The 22,908-nt window shown below is 37.6% G+C and overlaps 1 protein-coding gene across 1 annotated transcript in view; it reads left to right on the top strand.

The window, feature by feature from the left end:
• Positions 1-22,908, top strand: part of LOC150109090 (phospholipase D1-like) — a 558,765-nt gene that overhangs the window by 229,711 nt on the left and 306,146 nt on the right. The window contains exon 6 of the mRNA XM_090405612.1: positions 14,987-15,155. Within this exon, the coding sequence (XP_090261738.1) occupies positions 14,987-15,155 (169 nt within the window). The remainder of the gene's footprint in view (positions 1-14,986; positions 15,156-22,908) is intronic.

The raw sequence follows: 22,908 nt of genomic DNA, 5'->3' as shown, positions 1-22,908 counted from the left end.
AGATGCTTCTTGGACATTGATCAAGAGTTATTTATCATCTGCATTGTCCGAGTTTATTCTAAAAGTGAAAATGTTAAATAAAGTAGGAGTAAAATGGATGAATGAAGTGATTAAGCATGACATCTGGAATAAAAAAGCATTTTATAGGCAACACAAGATGAATGTTAGTAACATCAGTTGCATTAAGTCATCTTTCCATCCTGCTCTTTGTATTCTGAAGAGTACAAAGAGCAGGCCAGGAAGATGACTTGGTTGGTAAAGACAGCAAAAGTGGAGTGTGGACAAAAAATAAGCCGAGAAAAAGCATAGTGAGTTCTTTCAAAACAGGCAAATAGAGAAAGAATGATTAAAGGTGGATGATGTATTCGATGACAGTGATAAACATACTAGTCACTGAATTAGAAACCTTTATGTAGATGTTTGTAACTTTCACACAGCATATATGCCAAATATTTGATCACTTGCATCACCATGTTTTTTATTCAAGTATTTAAGAATGCTGTCCTGTTAGTAATTGTCAACAGTGTTGATCAATGGGAAAAACAAAAGAATCTTTCAGAGTTTAATAATGAACTTATTGAGGTGTCTGTCTGGCTAGAGCCATGATTTTGAAAGCAGCAGAGCTGACTGATTTCTCAAAAGGTGAGATATCCTGGGGTTTAACCAGTGGAAAAATAATCCACATTGCTTGTCTAAGAGGCATTACTGTGGTCCTAAGACAGTCTGTCAGGTACAGTATTATCTAAGAAGGCTTGTATAGACAAACAGAATTTCCTTGTGCAGCAAATGACAGAGGCATTTAATGAAGACTGTTCCTACCCCATATCTCACTGAATCATGTGCAGGGAATTGAAGAGGATTGGTATCGGCAGTTGCTAAAAGAGGTCCAACACAATATTAAATAAGTTTCTAATTCAGTGGTCAGTGTGTGTAGATAACTAATGCAGAGGATATAGTTGAAACATTTATTGAGAAGTTGAGGGTATTTAAAAAAAAAAAAAAAAAAAAAAACAAGACAAGCCTTATAAACTCAAAGAGCTATACATGCTTGTCTAGAGCAGGCTTTTACAAACATCCATGGCAAGGTGGGATTCGAACCCACAACTTGTTGTATGGAGAGTGGGTATGCTATTCACTTAATCACTTTTGAAGGCAACATTAAGAGAAGCTGAAGGTGGAAGAGGGACTGATGGTGAGTGAGCAGGAGGTATATGAGGAATTAAGTAAAGGCAGTGATATGGACAATATATCACTACAATATATTGAAGGACAATATATTGAAGTAATGCTCTATGGAATTAACAGCACTCTTGGCACACCTGTTTAACATGAGTCTTGCAACAGGGCTAGTCTCAAAGAAATGGAAAGTTGTAAAAATTGTACCACTTCACAAAAGATGGTAAAACTGAGTTACAAATTATTAATTTGTAACTCAGTTTTACTATTAAGAATTTGGGTACTAATAGCAGTATTCTCTGTAATGGTCAGCATGGATTTGTTAGGAGGGGGGTGGGTCATGTTTTAGCAATCTCCTTATGTCCTACAATTCACTGTGTAAGGGAGATGCAGATACATGTCTTGCAGGTACCTTCACAAAAAATTTGAAAAATCCAAATGGTATATTTGGATTTTTCAAAGACATTTGATGGATTGCTATATGACAAGCTAGTAAATAAATTGAAATGGATGGGATTGGATAAGAGACTAGTGAGTTGGATAGATGACTGGCTGTCAGCCAGATATCAGCAGTTTGTGTATGGGGGAGTGGAATCCCTAAAGAGGTAAACCATTGGTGGAATGCTGCAAGGATATGTTTTAGGAGCATTATTGTTTAATTTGTATCCTAATGATATTGAGACAGGCTTTACTGGAGATATGCAGTTGTTTGCTGATGATGCAAAGGTGGGATGAACTATGAGGAGCAAAGCAAATGTTGTGGCCTTGCTCCTGCAAGGCCACAACTGAATAAACTGAATAAACTGCTTGAGTGGGCAAGTGAGAGGAGCTACCAGTTTAATGTTGTAAAGTGTAAGGTCTTGAAAATTGATAGGCAAGGTTGGGATTCAAATCATACAGTTAATGAGGAAACTTTGAAGGAGGTGAAAGAGATGTACAATCAGGGAGTGTTGTGTACAGAAACTTGAAGTTTAGGGGCCACATTGCTGAAATTATAACAGCATTACAATGAGTTATGGTACTGATGAAGAGAACCTTGATATACAGAATCATAGATTTTATAGGTTACTTGTATAAGGCCTTGTTCAGACCACATATGGACCACTGTGTGCAGATTTGGTTGCCTATTTTTCAAGGAAGTGAGGATATCTTAGTGAGGGTCCAGAGAAGTTTCACAAAGTTGGTATCAGGTCTATGCTTGTGGAAAGTATGCAGTGTAGGTTTGCTGCAGTCATCATCGCAGCAAAAGGAGGGCCTACGTCTTATTAAGGTTAGTGCTATGGCTGTTTGTTGCTCATACTATGGTGTCCATTGACTTTTTTTTCCAAGCATTGTATAAAGATATAGTTGAAAACAACAAAATTTTGTTAGCTATAGCAAAATTAGGGAAACAAAACTGAGTGCGAAGGGTAGGTCAAGGGAAACCAGCATATAGTAACATACACAATTTTGACTACCACAGCTTTACATTGTACACTGCTGCTTGAAAGTGGGGAAATAAGAAAAAAGGCTAATAAATACCCAATATTTTATAGCTGAGAAATATAACCATTTACTGAAGAATGATAATGGGGAGAAATCTGCAATTGAGGTCAGTAAAGCAAAGAACTGGTAGAAAGGAAGAGGAGCACAAATAAAATTGTGGGGAGGAGGCAGAATACAATGGAAATAGCAGGAAATTATGAGGGTTGTTTGAAAAGTTTGGTGAATTTCCAATAGATGGCAGCACAATTCGTTCATTCATACCAATGTCGGCACGTATCATCTTTTTCATGACCACTGGCAAAATTTTAGCCATTTGTGACATGTAGTTCTTGTTTGGCAAACATTTAAAATGACTGTGTTCGCATTTTTTATAAAAATAGAAAAAACAAGTTTCGTGCAGTGATAAAACACTTTTATTTGAAAAAGTGGATTGCTGTGCAAATCAAAGCCAAGTTAGATTCAGTTCATGGGGACTCTGCACCAGCATTAAAACTATTCATTTTTGGATAAATGAGTTTAAACATAGTCGTAAGTCCATCAAAGATGAAGTGCACTCCCGACGCCTGACTGTGGTCACTATGAAGGAAATGATTGACAAAATCCATGATATCGTTATGGAAGACCGCCAAGTGAAAGTGGATGAGATTGCTGAGTTGTAGGCATCTCAACTGAACGGGTGTATAATATCCTGCACAAAAAATTGCACATGAAAAAGCTCTGTACGCAATGGGTGCTGCGATTATTGACTGTCGATCAAAAACGCATGCGAAAAGACATTTCAACAGTGTTTGCCGATGTTTAATCACAATGCACAGGATTTTTTTGCATTAATTCATGACTGTAAACGAAACTTGGATCCACCACTACACACCTGAGGCCAAGCAGCAGTCAAACAATACAATGCCCGGTGAAAGAGCACCGAAAAAAGTGAAGACCATTTTGTCAACTGGGAAGGTGATGGCCACTGATTTTTTGGGATTCCCAAGGAATTATCATGATAGACTATTTGGAAAAGGGTAAGACAATAACAGGAGTCTATTATGCGTCATTGGTGGCCCATTTAAAAGAATGACTGAAGAAAAAATGGCAAAGATTGGCGTGCAAAAAAGTGCTCTTTCATCAAGACAATGCCCCATCCCACACATCGGCCGTCGCAATGGCAAAATTGCATGAATTGAGATTCGAATTGGTTCCACATCCACCATATTCTCCGAACTTGGCCCTGTGTGACGACTTGTTCTCAAACTTAAAAATTTGGCTCTGTGGGAAAAAATTTTCTTCAAACGAGGTTGTTATCAAGGCTGTCAATGACTATTTTTCACAATTTCACAAATCCTACTTTTTAGATTTGATGAAAAAACTGAAAACTCGCTGGACCAAACGTGTAGACCTAGATAGAGACTATGTTGAGAAATAGAGGTGATTTTTTCTAAAAACAAACGTGTTTAGCCATGCTACCGGCCAGGACATATATATATATACGTCCACATTACCATGGGAGCGAGGTACATATTAAAATTGTAATACCATTGATATTACATTGAAATTTATGATGGATACGAAGTTTTTGAGGATGCATATTTGATCTTTAATGGCCGGTAAGGTGGTTAACTTATTTTTTTACCAAACTTTTCAGACAACTCTCATATATACATTAATGACAGAACAATAAAGGATTGGCAGGAACCATACATAAAGCACACAAAACAACCACATGAAAAAGTACAAATTCATCGATAATGGGAAAGATATAACTATGAAGAGAACTAGAAGAGTATGAAATTATAATAATTAAAAGCTGCAAATGATGCTTAAATTTTGAAATGTTAACAATAGCTTTAAAAATCATTAAGCCATTAAAATAAGCTAATATTGCTTACCTGAATTCTTTGTAGTGAACTACATACATGTGGTATGCCAATAAGTATGCCAATAAAATTGAAAATAACCTGAAACTTTAACAGTCAGTCAGACTTTAATTGCCCACCTCTAGTTACAAAGAGTGAGGGGACACAACTGATGAACAGATGGTGAATAGGTCTCTGTCCTAACCGGACAAAGACCTAATGTCCATCATTTGAGATGGTTGAGATAGTTGAGTTACTGAGTGAGCACTTTGCAAGAATATATCATTCAGGTGGTGACATTGCAGAAACGAATAAACCAGTAGATTATACGGGAATTGTGGTGAATGAAGTGGAGGTGAGTAGTCTATTGCATAACCTCGATGTCAATACATCTGTGGGATTGGATGGTATACCAGCTCGTGTAGTACAAGAAGCAGCTAAAGAATTGTCAGTACCCTTGACCATTTTGTTTAATTTGAGTCTCCAGTCTGGGTTAGTCCCGAGCGGGTGGAAGGAGGGGAAAATAGTTCCACTGCATAAAGGTGGTTCCAAGACTGCTGTTGTAAATTACCAACCGATTAGCATATCAGGAATCATTGTCAAGGTCTTAGAGAAATTAGTCAAGAAAAGAATATAGGATTGGATAGATGAAAATGGGATATTGTATGGGGGACAAAATAGTTTTGTGAAGGGTAGGGTAGATCATGCCTCAGTAACTTGCTCACGTTTTATAACACAGTGACGGTTGAACTGGATAGGGGTAGTGGGTTTACAGTGATACTACTGGACCTTGCCAAGGCCTTTGATAGGATACCACATGGAACCCTAATCAGTAAACTGGAGCAGATGGGGATGGATATAGGGTTGGTGAGATGGATAGGAGGGTGGTTGAAGGAGAGATACCAGAGAGTGGTTTATTCAGGAGTGGAGTCAAAAAGACGTCTTGTGACTAGTGGAGTGCCGCAGGGCTCTGTTCTTGGACCACTGCTTTTCAATTTGTTCATCAATGATATTGGAAAGGATTTGAGAGGAAGTGTTCACTTGTTTGCTGATGATGCAAAGTTGGGTAGAGCAATTGTGAGTGCACAGGATGATTTGGATAGTTTGGAGGACTGGGCTAGGAAAAATGGATGTCAGTTTAATGTGGCAAAGTGTAAGGTTATGCACTTTGGGGTGAAAAGAATAGCAGCAGTATATCGCATTGGTGGAACTGTACTCCAGGAGATTGATGAGGCCAGGGATTTGGGAGTGTTGGTGGATAGGGAGTTGAAGTTCAGAGGCACATTGCAAAAGTGACTAAAACAGCTCACCAAATCACTTGGCTTCTGAAAAATACTTTAAGATGCAGAGACAAACAAGTTGTTGTTCCTCTGTATCGAGCCTTGATAAGACCCCATCTGGACTTCTGTGCCCAGCTATGGGCACCAGGGTTTCTTCGTGATGGGGAGGAAGTGGAGAGGGTCCAGAGACAAGTGACCAAGATGATAGCAGGTCTGTGGAATGAACCTTATGAGAATAGGTTGAAGATTTGTGGGTTGCAGAAATTGGACGATAGGCGAAGGAGGGGTGATATGATTGAGACATTCAAATTACTGAAGGGTTTTTATAAGATTGATCCAGAAGATATTTTTGAAAATATGACTGGTGGTGGGAGGACTAGGGGCCATGAATGGAAGCTGGGCAAGAGCGTGGTTGACAAGGGTGTTAGAGCTAGGTTTTTTACTTGGAGAGTGGTGAATGAGTGGAATAAGCTTCCAGTATCTGTTGTGGGTGCTACGACCGTGAATGAGTTCAAGGCAAGATATGATAGATACTGTGTGAATGTTGAACAGTTGTTCCAGACATGATGTTAGGGCCTCCCTCGATGAGTCTGTCGACTCCTTGGAGTTTCCCGGAACAATAATAATAATAATAATAATTTGGTCTCTGTTTGATGTCTTATGTTTGCTATTATTGTTTGTATTTGTACTTTTTCATGTCATTTTGTGTGCATGTATGCTCTTGTTTCTCATTTCCTATGTTTATTGACCTCAACTATAGTTTTCTCCACAAATTTATCATTCTTCATGTTCGATAGTTATTCAAAGTTTAAAATACTTCAGATATAACAAATACAATAAGCACTAAACAATTTCTTTTTTGTTCTTCTTAACCCAGAAGCCACTAGCATATGTGGTGAAACTAGTCGGTGTAACTATCTATATTATCACTGCCTATTATACCCAGTGTTAGTTATCATTTGTCACATTTGTTGTTTTGTTCAAAAAATCTACTTACTCATCATTCTTCAGATATTTTAAATTTTGAATAACCAATAATTGAAACTCCCATTACATGAAACTCTTCATTGCAGGGAGAGAAGAATAAATTAAGTACCAGTTGATGTTCTTTGAGGTGGGGGGATGAATGTTGATCCCAACTGACTTGCTAAAACTTGGTGTGAGATAAGTTCAAGAGGCTATAGTTTCCCAACTGAATGCCAATGCCTTCCTGGGTATTTATTTCCTGGGAATGGGGGAATGGAGTGGGGTGACATCATCATTTTTTTAATTTACCTAAATTCACTGTAGCTAACCTTGCACTATAACATGCTGGTCCCTAGCTTAGGTCAGTGTTTGCTGTAGCAAGTGTCTGCTGTATCATAGCCTTTTCAGGTATGATGTAGCGTAGTACAGTGAATTAGCATGCAACAAGGTATTAACGTCTAATATTTTGAATAAATTAGCCTGACACCTAAAAAAAGGCTTTTAAATATGGCAGTTTATATATCGGACCTTCCAAACAAATAACCGACCCATATATGTCAACAGACTTAAGATAGAGCACTCTGTAATTATACCTCATCCATGCGGCACTTCAATTATTAGAACAGCAAATTACCTTTCCATTGTCGTCAGATACATGGTAGATTACTGTAGAAAAAAATAATAAAATAAACAACTTTAAGATTTAAGGATTATTCGAAAAAGTGCTTGCACATACACACACACACTTCTTTATAGCTCTGCTGTTATCAAATAGAAGATTGCTAGAATCCTAATTTGTAGATTCAAGAGAGAGGGAGAGAGAGAGAGAAGAAGAAAAATCATTCAGTATTAGATTTCTTTCAAATGATGAGCCTAGAATCCTGTAAACTACCTCTGTTCACTGACAGGCATAAAGTGCCTAGAGTCCTTATCTTGCATAATTTAAATCTCATAAAGTTGTTGTTCATTCCTTTTTTGTGGTCACTGGTAAGACCATCCATATAATGTTGAGCTCAAGTCTAAATTGCTATATACCGTATAGCAACAAGTTTAGCATCCTGTAAGTGTCATTGTCAAGCAAGCCTGTAGTCTTGTATGTAATAATAATAATTATTATTACTATGGGTATCTCCATGGAGTCAGTAGACTCATCGTGGGAGACTCAAACTATCAAAACAATATTTATCACATCTCTTCTTGAATTCATTTACAGATGAAGAATTCACAACTGAGACAGGCAATGCATTCCACTCATTCACCAGCCTCCAGGCAAAAAACCTTGTTCTCACACCCTTGTTAACCACACTTTTCCTTAATTTCCAAGGATGCCCTCTTATTCTTCCATCACTATCACACAGCTGAAACCTTTCCCCTGCATTAATCTTATAAAAACCTTTTAGTAATTTAAATGTTTCTATAATATCCCCTCTTCTTCGCCTATCAACCAACCTCTGCAATCCACAAGCTCTCAATCTATCAATGTAGGGAGCCTTTTTTACATCACTCACCAACTTAATCACTCTCCTCTGAACCCCCTCTCCACAACTTCCTCATCTTCAAGGAATCCAGGTGACCAGACCTGAGCACAGTAATCTAAATGTGGAAGTATCAACACTTTATAAAGGGGAATAATAACCTCTTTATCTCTGGATGTATGTGTTCCTCAATAACCAAGTAATCCTATGTGCAATCTTGGACACCTTAGCAATGTGTCCCATGAACTTCATCTCACTATCCACCAACACCCCCAGGTCTCTAGTCTCATCAGTCGCTTAGAGTACCGTTCCATCAATGTAGTACACAGCTGGTAATCTTTTAATCCCAAAATACATAACTTGACACACTTTTCCACATTGAACTGACATCTGTAACCTTTTGCCTATTTTGCCAGCTTATTTAAATCATCCTTCAAACTCTCAACATGAGCTTGATTTTTTATTGCGCTACCCAACTTTACATCATCAGCAAACAACTGAACATCTCCATTTAAGCCATTGCCTATAGTATTTATGTACAAATTAAACAACAATGGCCCCAAGCACAGAGCCCTGAGGCCCACCACTGGTCACATGGCTCATCCTGGACTGTGCTCCTCCATACACCACCTTCTGGTATCTCTCCCTGAGCCATTCTCCTATCCATATCACCAGTTTAGTATCTGTCCCCATCCTCTCCAATTTGCACAACAGTATTCCATGAGGTATCCTGTCAAACAGCTTAGCAAAATCCAGAAGTACCACTGTGTAGCCATTTCCTTTGTCCAACTCAGATGTCATTCTATTATAAAAAGTTAATAAATTGCTAAGGTAGGATTGACCTTTAACAAAACCATGTTGGCCCCTATAGAGTATCATATCCTGATCCACCCATTCTTGAATTTTGTCTTTAACCAACTTTTCCAATACTTTTACCACCACTCCTGAGATGGTGATTGGTCTGTAATTAACTACTGCATATAGAGCCGCCTTTATGCAGAGGAACTACTTTGTCTTTCTTCCAATCCCTAGGGACCATACCAGAGTTCAAACTTAAGTTAAATAACCAAGTAAAAGGCGGTGACAATTCCTTTGCACATTCACACAACACCCAATCTGATATTCCATCTAAACCTACAGCAGTGTTTAGACTCATCATTTAAATTTTGCAATATACTAAATACTTCTGATTTCTTAACTTCAATTCTCACATTAGTTATTGCTACAGGTATAGAAATGTCCTCATATGTGTGATAGACTTTTGAAAAGTGATCACTCAGTAACTCTACTATTACATCTGAATTTGTCACCTCAATACCTTCAGCACCCACTAAAGTTATCCTTTCAAAGTCATTCTTCCTTTTACTTGCCACATAGCAGAAGAACGCTTTGGGATTACCCTTGATCTCCTTGGCTAAAGTCTTCTCATAATCTGATTTAGCTTTTCTTACTATACTGGTAACATTCCTAGCTTGAGCCTTGTACTGCTCATGGGTGTACTGATCGCCTTTCTCCTTGTAAATTCTCCATAACATTTTCTTTTTTTGCAGATCAAGCTTGGTACTACTACTACTACTACTCATCCATCTAACATATACCTTGTTTGTCTTCCTGACCATGGTGACACAATCTGATATTGCCTTCCTCAGATACCTGCTGATTTTATCCCATGCACTGCTAACAACTTTCCCCTGCAATATGTTCTGCCATGGGATGGCTTCAAGCTCACTCTCTGAAGCTTGTTATAATTGCCTAACCTCTGGTTCCGTATATCCCCTTCTTAAGAGAGAAATCCACAAATTTTGCAACCTCCCAAGTCAATACCACATGATCACTTTCTCACCAATTGGAGGTAATAACGAGGCCACCTTACTTATGCATATACCCTCTGAACCAATGACCAGGTCCAACACTCTCACACCACATGTCTCTTCAGTTATACGCTTTTTCAAGTAATTATCTCGTAGAAGATGTGTGAATTCCATTTCCTTTTTGCCACGTGATATTTCCTCCTTCCAAATTATGTCACCATAATTAAAATCCTCCATGATAATCATTAACCCTGCACTCATTGCACTAATTTGCTGATGCATGAATTCAATATCATATGTACCCCCTCCCCAACCTATAGCAGCAACCAACTATATATTTGGTTGCATTGGTCATTATTTTACACCAGACCACCAGAGGTGGTCTGGTGTGAAATAGTGAAATTGTCTATCATCTTGTGAAATTGTGAAAATAGTGAAATTGTCTATCCTCTTGATATACTACTTTCTTTTGCTGCAACTCATCAGCTATCATCAACAGTATACCTCCTCCTCCTGTTTTATCTTCTCTATCTTCCTTGAAATTACTGTACCCATCATATATTCAATTCCAGTGACCACATCTTCTGCTAACAGCCAAGTTTCACTAATGCCTACAACTTTTGGTGAGATTGCACTGACTAATGCCAGAAATTCTTCCCTCTTATTTCGAACGCTTTTTGCATTAGTATACAAAAATTGCAGATTCCCTTTAGTTCTTGTACCAGCTTTAGAACTGATGTACATATCACTAATTTCAGTAGTCCCATGCTGATTTTTATGCACTCTATTCTGCAATTTATTCCAAAAATAAGGAACAATAAATGTACAATCACTGCTTAAGTTTCTCCTTCTTACACTCAACCTTTTCAATTTTAGTTTCCCTGCCCAGTTACTTCAACTTGTTCAGAAAGCAGTAACTTCTTCAATCGCTTATGACTTTCCATGTTCAGATGCAACCCATCTTTTGCATACAGCTGTCTTTTGCTTCAAACACACTTCAGACGTCAACAAATTACAGACCTTTTTTTTTTTTTTGCACATTTTTGCAATCATATCATTCATTATCATCGCTCGTCTACTTAATTCATAATTGTCAAAACAAGGAAGCACACACACACTATCCTTCCATTGATACTTTTCTTCTTCCCAATATCTAGCAATGGTCTTAAATCTTTTGCTACCCGATTTATACTACCAGTCAGGTCATTTGTACCCACCATAACTATCATCTTTTCTGCATCATCCCCTCTCTCTATTGTTCCACCAGCCAAGCACTCCTCAGACATACTGCTCTCCATACCCTTAATCATAGAATTACCATATATTTTACCACTCATAACTTCATTCAAGTCCAAACAAGCGTCACTCATGGCCTCATTTTCTATGCTATTCAGCATGACTCTCCCAGTTTCATTACTCAACATTCTTTTACTTACTCTCTCACTCTCATGATATCTCGTTTCTTCTAGACCTCTTGTGCTTTCATTCTGTTGACTCCCAATCACTCCCATAATATTTATTACTTCATCAATCACCAAAGACTCTCCCATACTTAATCCTGTTCTAGTTACTTCAGCTAAAGTAATCTCCATAGACCTAATTTCTCTATTCAACACATTTAACTCAGCTTTAATTTCCAGAACCTCTTTATTGAGCACTTCCAATTCCTCTTGCAGAAGATGAAGGTCAGTTTTCATTTTCAGGAACTCTTGCCGAAGTTCTTCTGCTATGGTCACGATGTCTGCTTCCATTCCTAATTGCTCCAGCCTATCGCGACACTTCTCACATATGTCGATGTTTTTATTGTTCTCATTTAGCCAAACAGTCCACAGATCCTTCACATGCTTTGCTGCATACATGTAGCAGTTTCCACAATGCATCCATTGTGAAAAATCCAATGCAGAACCACACTTTTGTATAGAAGCTTTCGAGCCGTTGACGTGTTTCTTGTTGGACAGCATCTTTAGATGCTGAAGTAGTGGAACAAACAGCAGCAAAAACACGATATATATACCACAGAGTTTCAAACAATAACACGACTGAAGGACACTTGTATCCAACCAAAGCACAACTGCAGCACAATTTGAGACAAAAAGCACACTATACTTTACTTTAAAAATAAAGTTGCGTTTTCTAGCGCAACTCAATACGACCGCCACATTCACTAGCGACACCAGCTTCACCCCCAATAATAAGGTCGCCAAGTTCAGGGATCTAAAATTATTATTATTATTCAGTCATCTTTATGGTGTCTTAAGACTCACTGTAGGGAACTTAACTACCAATTAATAACTATCATTCCTCTTCTTAAGTTTATTTTCCTTTTTCTTCTTTCTCCTTCTGTCTGATCTGATTTTCCCTTTCAGTCGTTTCCGACCATAGGTGGTTCTGTGGGCATTGCCCACGAAGTATTCCTGGTGAGATTTTTACAGGGTAGTTCGCCATTCCTTCCCCCCCCCCTCCCCCATTTTTTTCCCGGGCATATGGCTAGGATGTATTCATGACTGTAATCCATGTGTGTTCACGGGGCCGGTTTGCCTGTTCTGGGGGACGAAAAACCCGAGTTTCCGGGTGAAACCCCCCTACCTCTGTATGAGACTGGCTAACTCACTTTTAGTCGAAAGAGACCAGATAAAGGTTTTTCACATCACGAACGGAAATCGAACCCAGGTCTTTCCGACCAAAGGGCTTCGCCTATACTGACTGAGCTACGGAGGCTCTCTCCTCCTGTCATGTACTGAAAAATGTCTTCTGCATCTGTCCTATAAAACCATCTCCCTAGTAATATATATTTCTGTTATATCATATCTTTTCTGTCTGTCAGTAAAATGTTGCAACTTACAAACCTTTAGTTTGGCCTCATAGCTGGTTTGGATCGTATCCCTTCTTAAATCAAATAATGATAAAATTGAATAATCAAAAAACACTCAGGTGTAAAATTAACATTATTAATATTTAATTTTTGCAGAATTTTCAACTAGGTTTTCTAGCTATTGTCAATGCATCCAGATGAAAAAAGATAAACAAATCAGAACAACAATTAAAATTTAAGGACATGACAATATGTGCTATTCGCTGCAGGAGGAGAGCTCCATCGATCTACTATTAGATTCAAATAAATAAATAAATTTAAATAATTATTAATTCATGAAACACAGGAATTAGGAGTGTGACTCAGAACAACTTTCCAAAATTGTGAAAGTTTAAGACAGCCATTCTTGTTGATGTTCGGTATGTGGGTGTGAGCCTCACAACTTTCTTTGTGAGACTCACAAATCTTTCAATAAAAAATAACTTCTATGTGAGACCTTAGTTTTATTCCAATGAATTGTATGCCTAGTGGATAAAGAATGGCCTGCTAAATCAGACTTCTCAGGTTCATGAAGTAGAATATAAAAAAATTATTCTGCAGTATTAAATATTAATATTTCCATGCAAGTATTTTTCCATTATTAAATTTTATCATTATGACATCTGCCTACAATTCTATATGTTGACCAATTCTTAACTGAAAATTTTGCACATATATCCACCTTCAATTCAAGATTGCCTGATCACACTTATTAGTTGAGAGCAATGTTATTGAGATACCTTGGTATCTATGAATATACCTTGGTTATTGAGAAATCATCTGAGGCCATCACTAGATCCAGCACTTTCAAAGCCCCTCCTTGGTTTCTTTCATCACATTCACATGCTGCTACAAATCATTATTTTTTAGTATTATTTATGTGGCTATTTTAGCCTGTTTCCATTTAGGAGTGTCCATTATTTTAAATACATTGGCTTTTTACTCAAGATTCTTTTCAGGGCATTATAAGTATATTTTGGAGGTAAATATATGCAGATTAATAGAGGAAGAAATTTTGCACATACCTTGTTAATGTTAGGATGTCTTAGTTCTCCATACTTCTGCTATTAGGCCGATAAAGGGGGTAGGAAACATGGGGGGGTTGAGGCAAGGTAGGAAGATTAAATTAGAAAACCCGTTTTTTTTTTTTTTTTTTTTTTAAATAATATATATACATATATTATTATATTTAAGGGCACTTCTTTGGGAAAAAAAGGAAGAGATTTATGGGAAACAGGGCCGGGGAAGGGCATTAACAGGGTGGGGGCAGGAGCCAACACTTTAAAATCTGCTGCCCTGCCCTAGTGTACTCTTGTGCAGAATACTGTGCTCCAGTGTGGTATTTGAGTCACCATGTCAGCAAGGTCAATATGCAATTTAACGATATCATGAGAATTATGACCAGTTGCATAAAGTCTACACCTGTTACATGGCTACCAACACTCTCAAATTGAATGGAAGAATCGCAGGCTTACTTCAGCAATAGAAAATGGACACCTCATTACAGATCCAACAACCGGGGGCCCCTGTCTTTGACCTGACTAGACAACAATGGAGCACACTCAACCTCCTGAGGACAGGCCATGCGAGATGTGCTACCAAATCACCAACATGTGACTGGGGTGCTGATCAACAGATCATCAATCATATTATCCAGGACTGCTCACTGTGGAGTTTTAAGGGCACATTGACGGACCTGTTCCAGGCTACCCCAGATGCAGTCCAATGGATTAGAGACAATCTGAACTTAAATTTGTGATTTTTAGTATCTAGTTTTAGTATATATTCTGTTTTTATCTTTCTATTTGCACAAATCCAACCCATGTGAAATGTATGTATCCATCTGCAAAAATTATATTTCTTTCTACCCCTGTGTCTTTTCCTCATTTGTCTATAAAGTTTATTTTCATATTCATTTTATAGTATGTGTATTTTTTTACTTGCATTAAAAAAAAGAGATATAATAATTATAATTTATTAAACTCTTTCTTCTTTCCATATCCCCTTTCCTCTTTTATCTATAAATTACATATATACATTTTGTATTAAGAACATTTTTTCCACTTTCATTAAAAAGATAATTCATTAAACTCAGGTTTATAGATGGTGCCTCTTACTTTCAAGCCATGGCTGAAGTCCTTAACCAAGCACAACATGAAATTTATATCTCAGCATGGTGGTTGACACCAGAACTATTTTTGTATAGACCAGCAGAAGATAAAGGTGAAGCAGGACGTCTAGATCGTATACTTCAAACTAAAGCTGTTAGTATTTTTGATTTTGTGAAGAATAAGAAGAAGAAAGTTAATATAAAGTGAATTATTATTAATATCTATGCCCTTCAGAGGATCATGGAACACCTCTAACAATCAACTTCTCTCTGTGGACATCCCTGCCCACGGAGAGAAGTTGATTGTTAGAGGTGATGGTTATTGATGGTTATTGCCCCAGTCCTGAAGTATCTTCAGGACTGGGACAACTTGTGGCAAAGGTGGACAAAACTTTACATTACTTGCCTTAGTATCCCGTAATGCAAAGCACATCTCCTTGCAGACATTTATAATTCTATGCATTATGGGAAAGAAGGAGTGCGTTAATATAATTCCTGAATATTTCCTGATAATAGATGTTATTATCATTCATGTTTTTGTTCCAAAAAGAAACAGACATCTTAGGATAATAATTACAATAATTTACTAACTTTTATTAAATTGTTAATTAATATGTTATTTTGATTTTATCTCATGATATTTTGTTAATTGTATAAGAGTCTGGTTAGCAAGGGTATTATTATTATTATTATTATTTTCGTGACACCTCCAAGGAGTCCGAAGACTCATTGTGGAAGGACATGTGTTAGGACTAGATTTTTTGCTTAGAGGGTAGTGAATGGATGGAATGGGTTGCCAGAGGTAGCTGTCAGTGCATCATCTGGAAATGAGTGATATGTAACTATCATATATATTATATATATGATAGTTTCTTGGTGAACAGTGGTTACACTGAGTCTCCTATGATGGGTATTTGACTCCATGGGGATGTCCAAGAAATAATAATAATAATACTTTACCTTGGTCACCAAGATATTTTCATAGTCACAAGTGTATATGATATACATCAGCACTCAGGATATGTTTGCTTTCCATCACGACTGATGGAAAGCAAATACAGACTAATTCAAAATGGTGTGATCCTGCAGTCCTAATTGGCACTTTCTGAGGGTGTGGTAAGAGGATCTTGATTGTTCAGCTGGCAGTTTAATGATTTTTAGTAGACTGAGGCAACCAAATTTATTCAAGTTGGGAGAATGTTGTAGAGATGTGACAGATTTTAAAATAAAGCATGAGATTTATATTTACATCTGCACAATAGAAAGTTATTATTATTATTATTATTCAGGCCTCCAGGGAGTCAAAAGATTCATAGTGGGAGGTCCTTTCTAGGAAACGATGGCAGTTGAATGTAGACAAATCCTTGACACTGCAAGTAAAAGAGGAGGGAAGGAATAATAAGAAGAATATAAATAAAAAACCTGCCACTGCTGATGGTATGTTATTAGAGGAACAGGCTGGATTTAGGAATAGTAGAAGTTGCATTGGTGATATACTCACACTAAAACTACTTAGAGAAAAAAAAATGACGAGACTTTAATTTACAGACTTACTTGGCATTCATATTATGAAAAAGCCTTTGACTGATTAACAGAAAAAAAATTATGGAATATAATTGAAGACCAAGGCTATCCAAAACGTTATTAAATGCATGGAAGTTTTTTTCACTTGGTTAGACTATAAATTATATATTTAGTTTAATCCTTGATCCAAACGTAAGCAAACAAAGTTTGCACCTGAAGCATCTTCAGGACTGGGGCAACTTGTGGCAAAGGTGGACAAAACTTCACATCACTTGCCTTAGTATCCTGTAATGCAAAGCACATCTCCTTGTGGACATGTATAATACTATGCATTATGGGAAGAGTCACTACCCAGACCGGTTTCAATCTTTATTGAGGTCTCTTCAGTGGGAGCCAGACCCAGAGGTGATACCAAGGTTGAAGTAATGCAGAAATCATATTTACCAATATGAGTTGCCAAAAGATGTCACACCTTATTATTAAATTACTCTGGATTAGAGAAAGATGGAAGTTTTTTTCACTTGGTTAGACTTTAAATTATATATTTAGTTTAATCCTTTATCAGAGTGTAAGCAAACAAAGTTTGCGCCTGAAGTATCTTCAGGACTGGGGCAACTCGTGGCAAAGGTGGACAAAGCTTCACATTACTTGCATTCAGGTGCCAACTTTGTTTGCACCTGATAAAGGATTAAACTAAATATATAATTATTAAATGCAATTACTAGCCTATATAACACTACAACTGTAATAATAAATATTAATGAATGCAGAAATAATTAGCTAATCAGGAAGTCCAATAAGGATATAGCCTTTCTCCTACCTTATTTAATGTCAGGGTACGTATGTCAAAATTATGTTAACACTTGAATGGAAAGATTATTTATTGCAATCAACGTTTAGCAAAAAGAAAAGAAAAGAAAATTTAAATGTTCATTCGATATAAGTGTTAACATAATTTTGCTAAATGTTGATTACAATAAATTTTACAATAAACGTTTTTTCCATTTGCTGTTAATATAATTTTGACATACCCTATATATATATATATATATAGGTGATCTAATAAGAAAGTGAAAATCTGTAATAAACTGAGGAATAAACATTAGTCAACATAGAAAAGTAAACAAAATGCCTGTGAGATAATCAAGTAATTATACCAAAATCAGAAGATGATCTACAGGGATCCATTCACCATCTACAAATTTACAAATCTCATTAAAGAAAACTAAAAATATGGCATCCTGGGGTAAATATTTCATTCAAACTAAAATAGTAATACATTTTCAATATTTGATATAAATAATGATATACACAATAAGTTACACCATTTTCAAGAAGTCTGTGGTACTGTAAGAAAAACAACAAAAGGCAAAAACAAAGAAAGAAAGAAACATAATTAAAATTATAGAAAGTCAAGGGCACAACCAACAATATTATACTATTATTTATATATTATTATTAACATCTGACCTCAATGGAATTCTTGTGGAAAGGCTTAGACATTGGTTATGCATTTTCACTATATTATTTAAGGAAATTACAACGTACTAGGATATACATCTATATCCTAGTACAATGTATATCCTAGTACGTTGTAATTTCCTTAAATAATATAGTGAAAATGCATAACCAACGTTTAAGCCTTTCCACAAGAATTATGATTATCCACGGAGATGTTACCGCACGTAAAGCACGCCATTATGGTAAATTGAAGTTGAAGCTATCAAGACAACTGAATCGTCTCGCCTTCCTGAAGCGCTGCCGGGATAACCAGGTAATCCCTAACTGTGTGAAATTCAAACACCGTTTGAATTTCACATAGTGGCAGTACCACCATATGTGCCACCATGTGGAATTACACATGGTGGCACGTATTGAATTCAATACGTGCCACCAAGTGCCGGCACTTGGCTGGCACGTATTTACAACCGTGCCAGCCAAGCCTTACTCAGAGAACAAATTGCCGCCACTCGCCGTTTCCTGAGTGAAGCTAACTCAGCTATACAGGCACTAGAAGATGACCTTTCAAACACCTTAAGCCATGAAATTTGGTCGATTTTATACGACATCTCGTGCACTGCAGTGGAGAAAGAATTCAAAAAAGTACGAGATCGACACATTAAAAAGTTTGATAAATTAAAAAAGGACGCGATCTCGAAACCGCAACTTCCTACCGAAACGGTAGTTAACCTGTCGTCACTTAGTGTGAAACCTGAAGCACTCGATGCCTTCGCATGTGGCCACAACTTTGCCATTGCACCCAGAAGAATACCTGCTGAAGATATCATGATACGGTTTGAACGTGGGATTCGACACCTTCCAAGCCACGTCGCCAATGATATTAGACTGGCTGTAGCTTGTGTTCTGATCAAAGCTAAACCACCTAAAACCAACATGCCCAGTAAAGAAATTAAATCGCTACTAGAATTAAAGAAAAACAAGAAAATAAAAATCACCAAAGCTGACAAAGGGAATGCCACAGTATTACTGAACCAAAAAGATTACACAGGTAAGCTGAAATCTCTATTGTTAGATCGGGCCACTTACCTCCCTATCGAGTACAACCCCACCAACTCACAAATTAGAAAACTCCACAGGCTCCTTAAGAAAGTCACTTCTTGGCCTGTGGAAATCACCAACAAATTAAAACCATATAACGCCATACCCTCCCGTATTTATGGACTTCCAAAAATTCACAAGGAAAATGTGCCATTACGTCCCATAGTGGATGGCATTAATTCCCTCACATACAAACTAACTAAACATTTGGCCAAAACTCTCTCACACTATACTGGCAACACACCTTCATACATAAAAAACTCAGCCCACTTCAAAGCCAGCATAGAAAACCTTACACTCAAACACACTGACATAATGGTCAGTTTTGATGTCTCCTCCTTATTCACGAATGTCCCACTCAAATAATCCTCAGAGCTAATCCAAGCTAAATTTACTCCCAATATCACAGCCCTATTTCAGTTCACAATGAACTCAGGCTATTTTGTTTGCCAAGGAAAATTCTACAAACAAATAGAGGGGACAGCCATGGGTTCTCCACTCTCCCCACCCTTGGCCAACTTTTATATGGAGACGTTTGAAGAGAAAGCTTTAACCTCTGCCCCACAATAACCAACCATTTGGCTTTGCTATGTAGATGATGTATTCGCTATTTGGCCACATGGCTCTGATGCACTCCTCTCCTTCCTAACACACTTAAACAACCAACACCCCAGAATCAAATTCACCCTGGAAGAAGAAGAAAAAAACAACTGCATTCCTTTCTTAGACACACCAGTCACCCGCCAACCTGATGGAACCTTGGTTTTCTCAGTATATAGATAACCCACCCACACAGGCAGATACATTCACCAACAATCCCCCCCCCCTCACAACAATATGGAGTCATTAAGACACTACACAACAGAGCCAAACTTATCTGCTCTAATGACAATGCCCTAACCACAGAACTAAACTGCATTCTCAACACTTTCTCAGCCAATGGCTACCCCCCCCCCAAAAAAAATCCAAAAAATATTGAAATCACAACCCCCCCTCCCCCTCACAACAAGGATTACTCTAAATCCGTCACCATACCCTATATCCGAGGCACCTTGGAAAAAATCACAAAAATCCTAAAAAAACATAACTTAACTTCTTGTTATAAACCATATAAAAAATTGGCATCCCTTATCCGCTCAACTAAAGACCAACCTCCCCCCCTAGACCTACCTGGTGTATACCAGGTCCCTTGCAGCTGCAAGCTGTCCTACTTTGGCCAAACAGGCAGGACAGCAAATATCAGAATTTCAGAACACAAGGACTACATCCGGTTTCACCAATACAGCCACTCTGGTCTTGCTGACCATGCGCTGGATACCTGCCATAGAATATGGTGGAAGAAAGCCAGGATAATACACCGTAGCAAATACAGATATGAAAGGCTTTTCCTAGAATCAGCTTCAGCCCTAAGAAACGATCCAAACCTCCACAAATTTGGCTGCATGAGACTTCCTCAAATTTGGGAAACCTACGTCAGAAGACCTCCAGCCCAATCGCCCAAGAATACCAACATTGCCAGTAGAGGGCACCATCAGGACTTTAGGAGAAATAACAGCTTCATACTTCTTCCTCACTTATTGTTGTGCTGTGCCTACGTGCACGTGTCTTGTACTTAAGTTCTTGAAAATGGCAACGTGACGTTGCTGAAATATAGAAATATATTAAAATTTATTTTAATGTATATCCTAGTACGTTGTAATTTCCTTAAATAATATAGTGAAAATGACCTCCATGGAGTCAGACACTCATTGTGGGAGGTATGCACTATTGCACACATGGTTCATCCAATTCTGCCTTAAAATGATTCATTGTGTATACATTCACAACACACTCAGGCAATGCATTCCACTCACCAACCACTCTCCATGCAAAGAACCTGCTACTCAATCCACTGCTCACACCGTCTTTATACAATTTTCAATGATGGCCCTCTTGTTATATCCTTACCTCTCCTATTTTATGAAAAATCTCTGTCAACCTGATAACAAACCCTGATTAACTTATAGTTTATATGTCTAGATCATATCCCTCCTCCTTCCTCCTATTCACAAGGCTTTGCAAGTTACATTCTCTCAATCTGTCCTCGTACTCCACATTCCAAAGACCACTGACCACCTTTTTGAATCTTCTCTTGACCCTTTCCAAAATATTCTCATCGCCATACAAACCCAGTGACCAAATCTGTGCACAATTTCCATAGGAGGACTGATCACGGCCTTATACAATGGCACCATAATCTCTTTATTTCTGCATGTCAATGTGCTCTGCATCATTACCATTATTCAATGTGATGGCTTCACAAATTGTGGATCTCTCATTTTGTCTACTTCCTTTAAAGTTTCTCCACCAAGTGTATACTTTGCATCCAATTGTTGCTCACCATATCCCAAAACCTTATTTTTTGCTGCAACATTGAACTGACAGTTCCATTTACCTAGCCATTCATGCAATCTATTAAAGTCCTCCTGTAAGGCCATAGCATCTGCTTGACTCTGTATTGTTCTCCTCAATTTTGCATAATTTGCAAACAGTTGCATATCACTAGTTAAACTCATCCCAATATCATTAATAAAGAAATTGAACATGATCATAAAATTGATCCCTAAGGTACACCACTAGTGACCTTCCTCTTATGGGATAATGCATCCCATATACAACTTTCTGATACCTTTCTGACAGCCAATCACTGATTTGACTCAGAAGTCTGTTATCCAAATCCCATCTGTTTCAATTTATTTAACAGCTTGTTGTTGTGACAGTCTATCAAAAGCTTTTGCAATATTCAAGTACACCACAGTATGTGCATCTCCCTTGAACAAGATATTTGCCACCTTGTTATATACATAAATAAGTTAGTAAAACATTATCTCTCCTTAACAAACCCATGCTGATAACCACAAAGAATAATGCTGTTTTTAACCCAGTTCTGTATCCTACTTCTCACCAATCTCTGTAGTACCTTCACCACAATTCCAGATATACAGATTGGTCTATAATTTGAAGGTACAGCCTTGTCACCACCTTTATGCAGTGGAACAATTTTACCTTCTTTATGCTCCCTTGGAACCTGTGCTGTTGTAAGACTGTTAATAAACAAGCATTCCAATGTTACTGCCAATTCGCTGGAAGATGCTGGAATTCCCTTAAGACGTGTAGTGTTATGTCATTAAATTCTATCACCTTATTGACATCAAAGTTATTTATTTCCTCAAATACTTCTGACTCACTCACAATTAAACCATCCTCTCCTATGTTCTCTACACTTAAGTTCCTCATGATTCCACCCAGATCAGGATGAAACACCCTTTTAAATTGATCACTGAATACCTCAAGAATGTCTTCTGAAGGTTTCCATTCTATCATTTTCATCCATTAACATGATCATTCTCCCTTCTACTTGCTATATATCTAAAAAACTGTCTAGAGTTTTTCTTTGCCTGATTTGCCAATTTTGGCTTATGCTGCAATTTTGTTTTCCCTACTACGTGAGTGATTCTCCTGACCAGTTGTTTATACTCTTCATGAAACTGATTATTACCATCTTGTACTATCTCTAAAGTACTTTCTTCCAGGTTTTATGCTTATGCCCCTCATTCATCCATTTTACATCTCCCTTATTCAGCCTTTTGGCCTTCAGAATCCATTTACACATTGATGCTGTTAAGTTTTTCTTTCAGTTCCCAAGCAGCATTTATTTCCTTACCATTCAATTCCTGATTCCATGCTATATCTCCGAAGCTTATCATAATCACCAGCCTTATAATTCCACATATATCTTTTCCTCACAGTCCAACTTGTTTATACATTTTAAACCACCCTCCACA

The sequence above is a fragment of the Typopeltis vanoorti genome, chromosome 2 (genome assembly GCF_054136105.1).
Source record: "Typopeltis vanoorti isolate ZY-2024b chromosome 2, IOZ_Tvanoo_1.0, whole genome shotgun sequence".
Taxonomy (NCBI): Eukaryota; Metazoa; Arthropoda; class Arachnida; order Uropygi; family Thelyphonidae; genus Typopeltis; species Typopeltis vanoorti.
The sequence above is the reverse complement of the archived record's forward strand: the minus strand, read 5'-3'. Positions and strand labels throughout refer to the sequence as shown.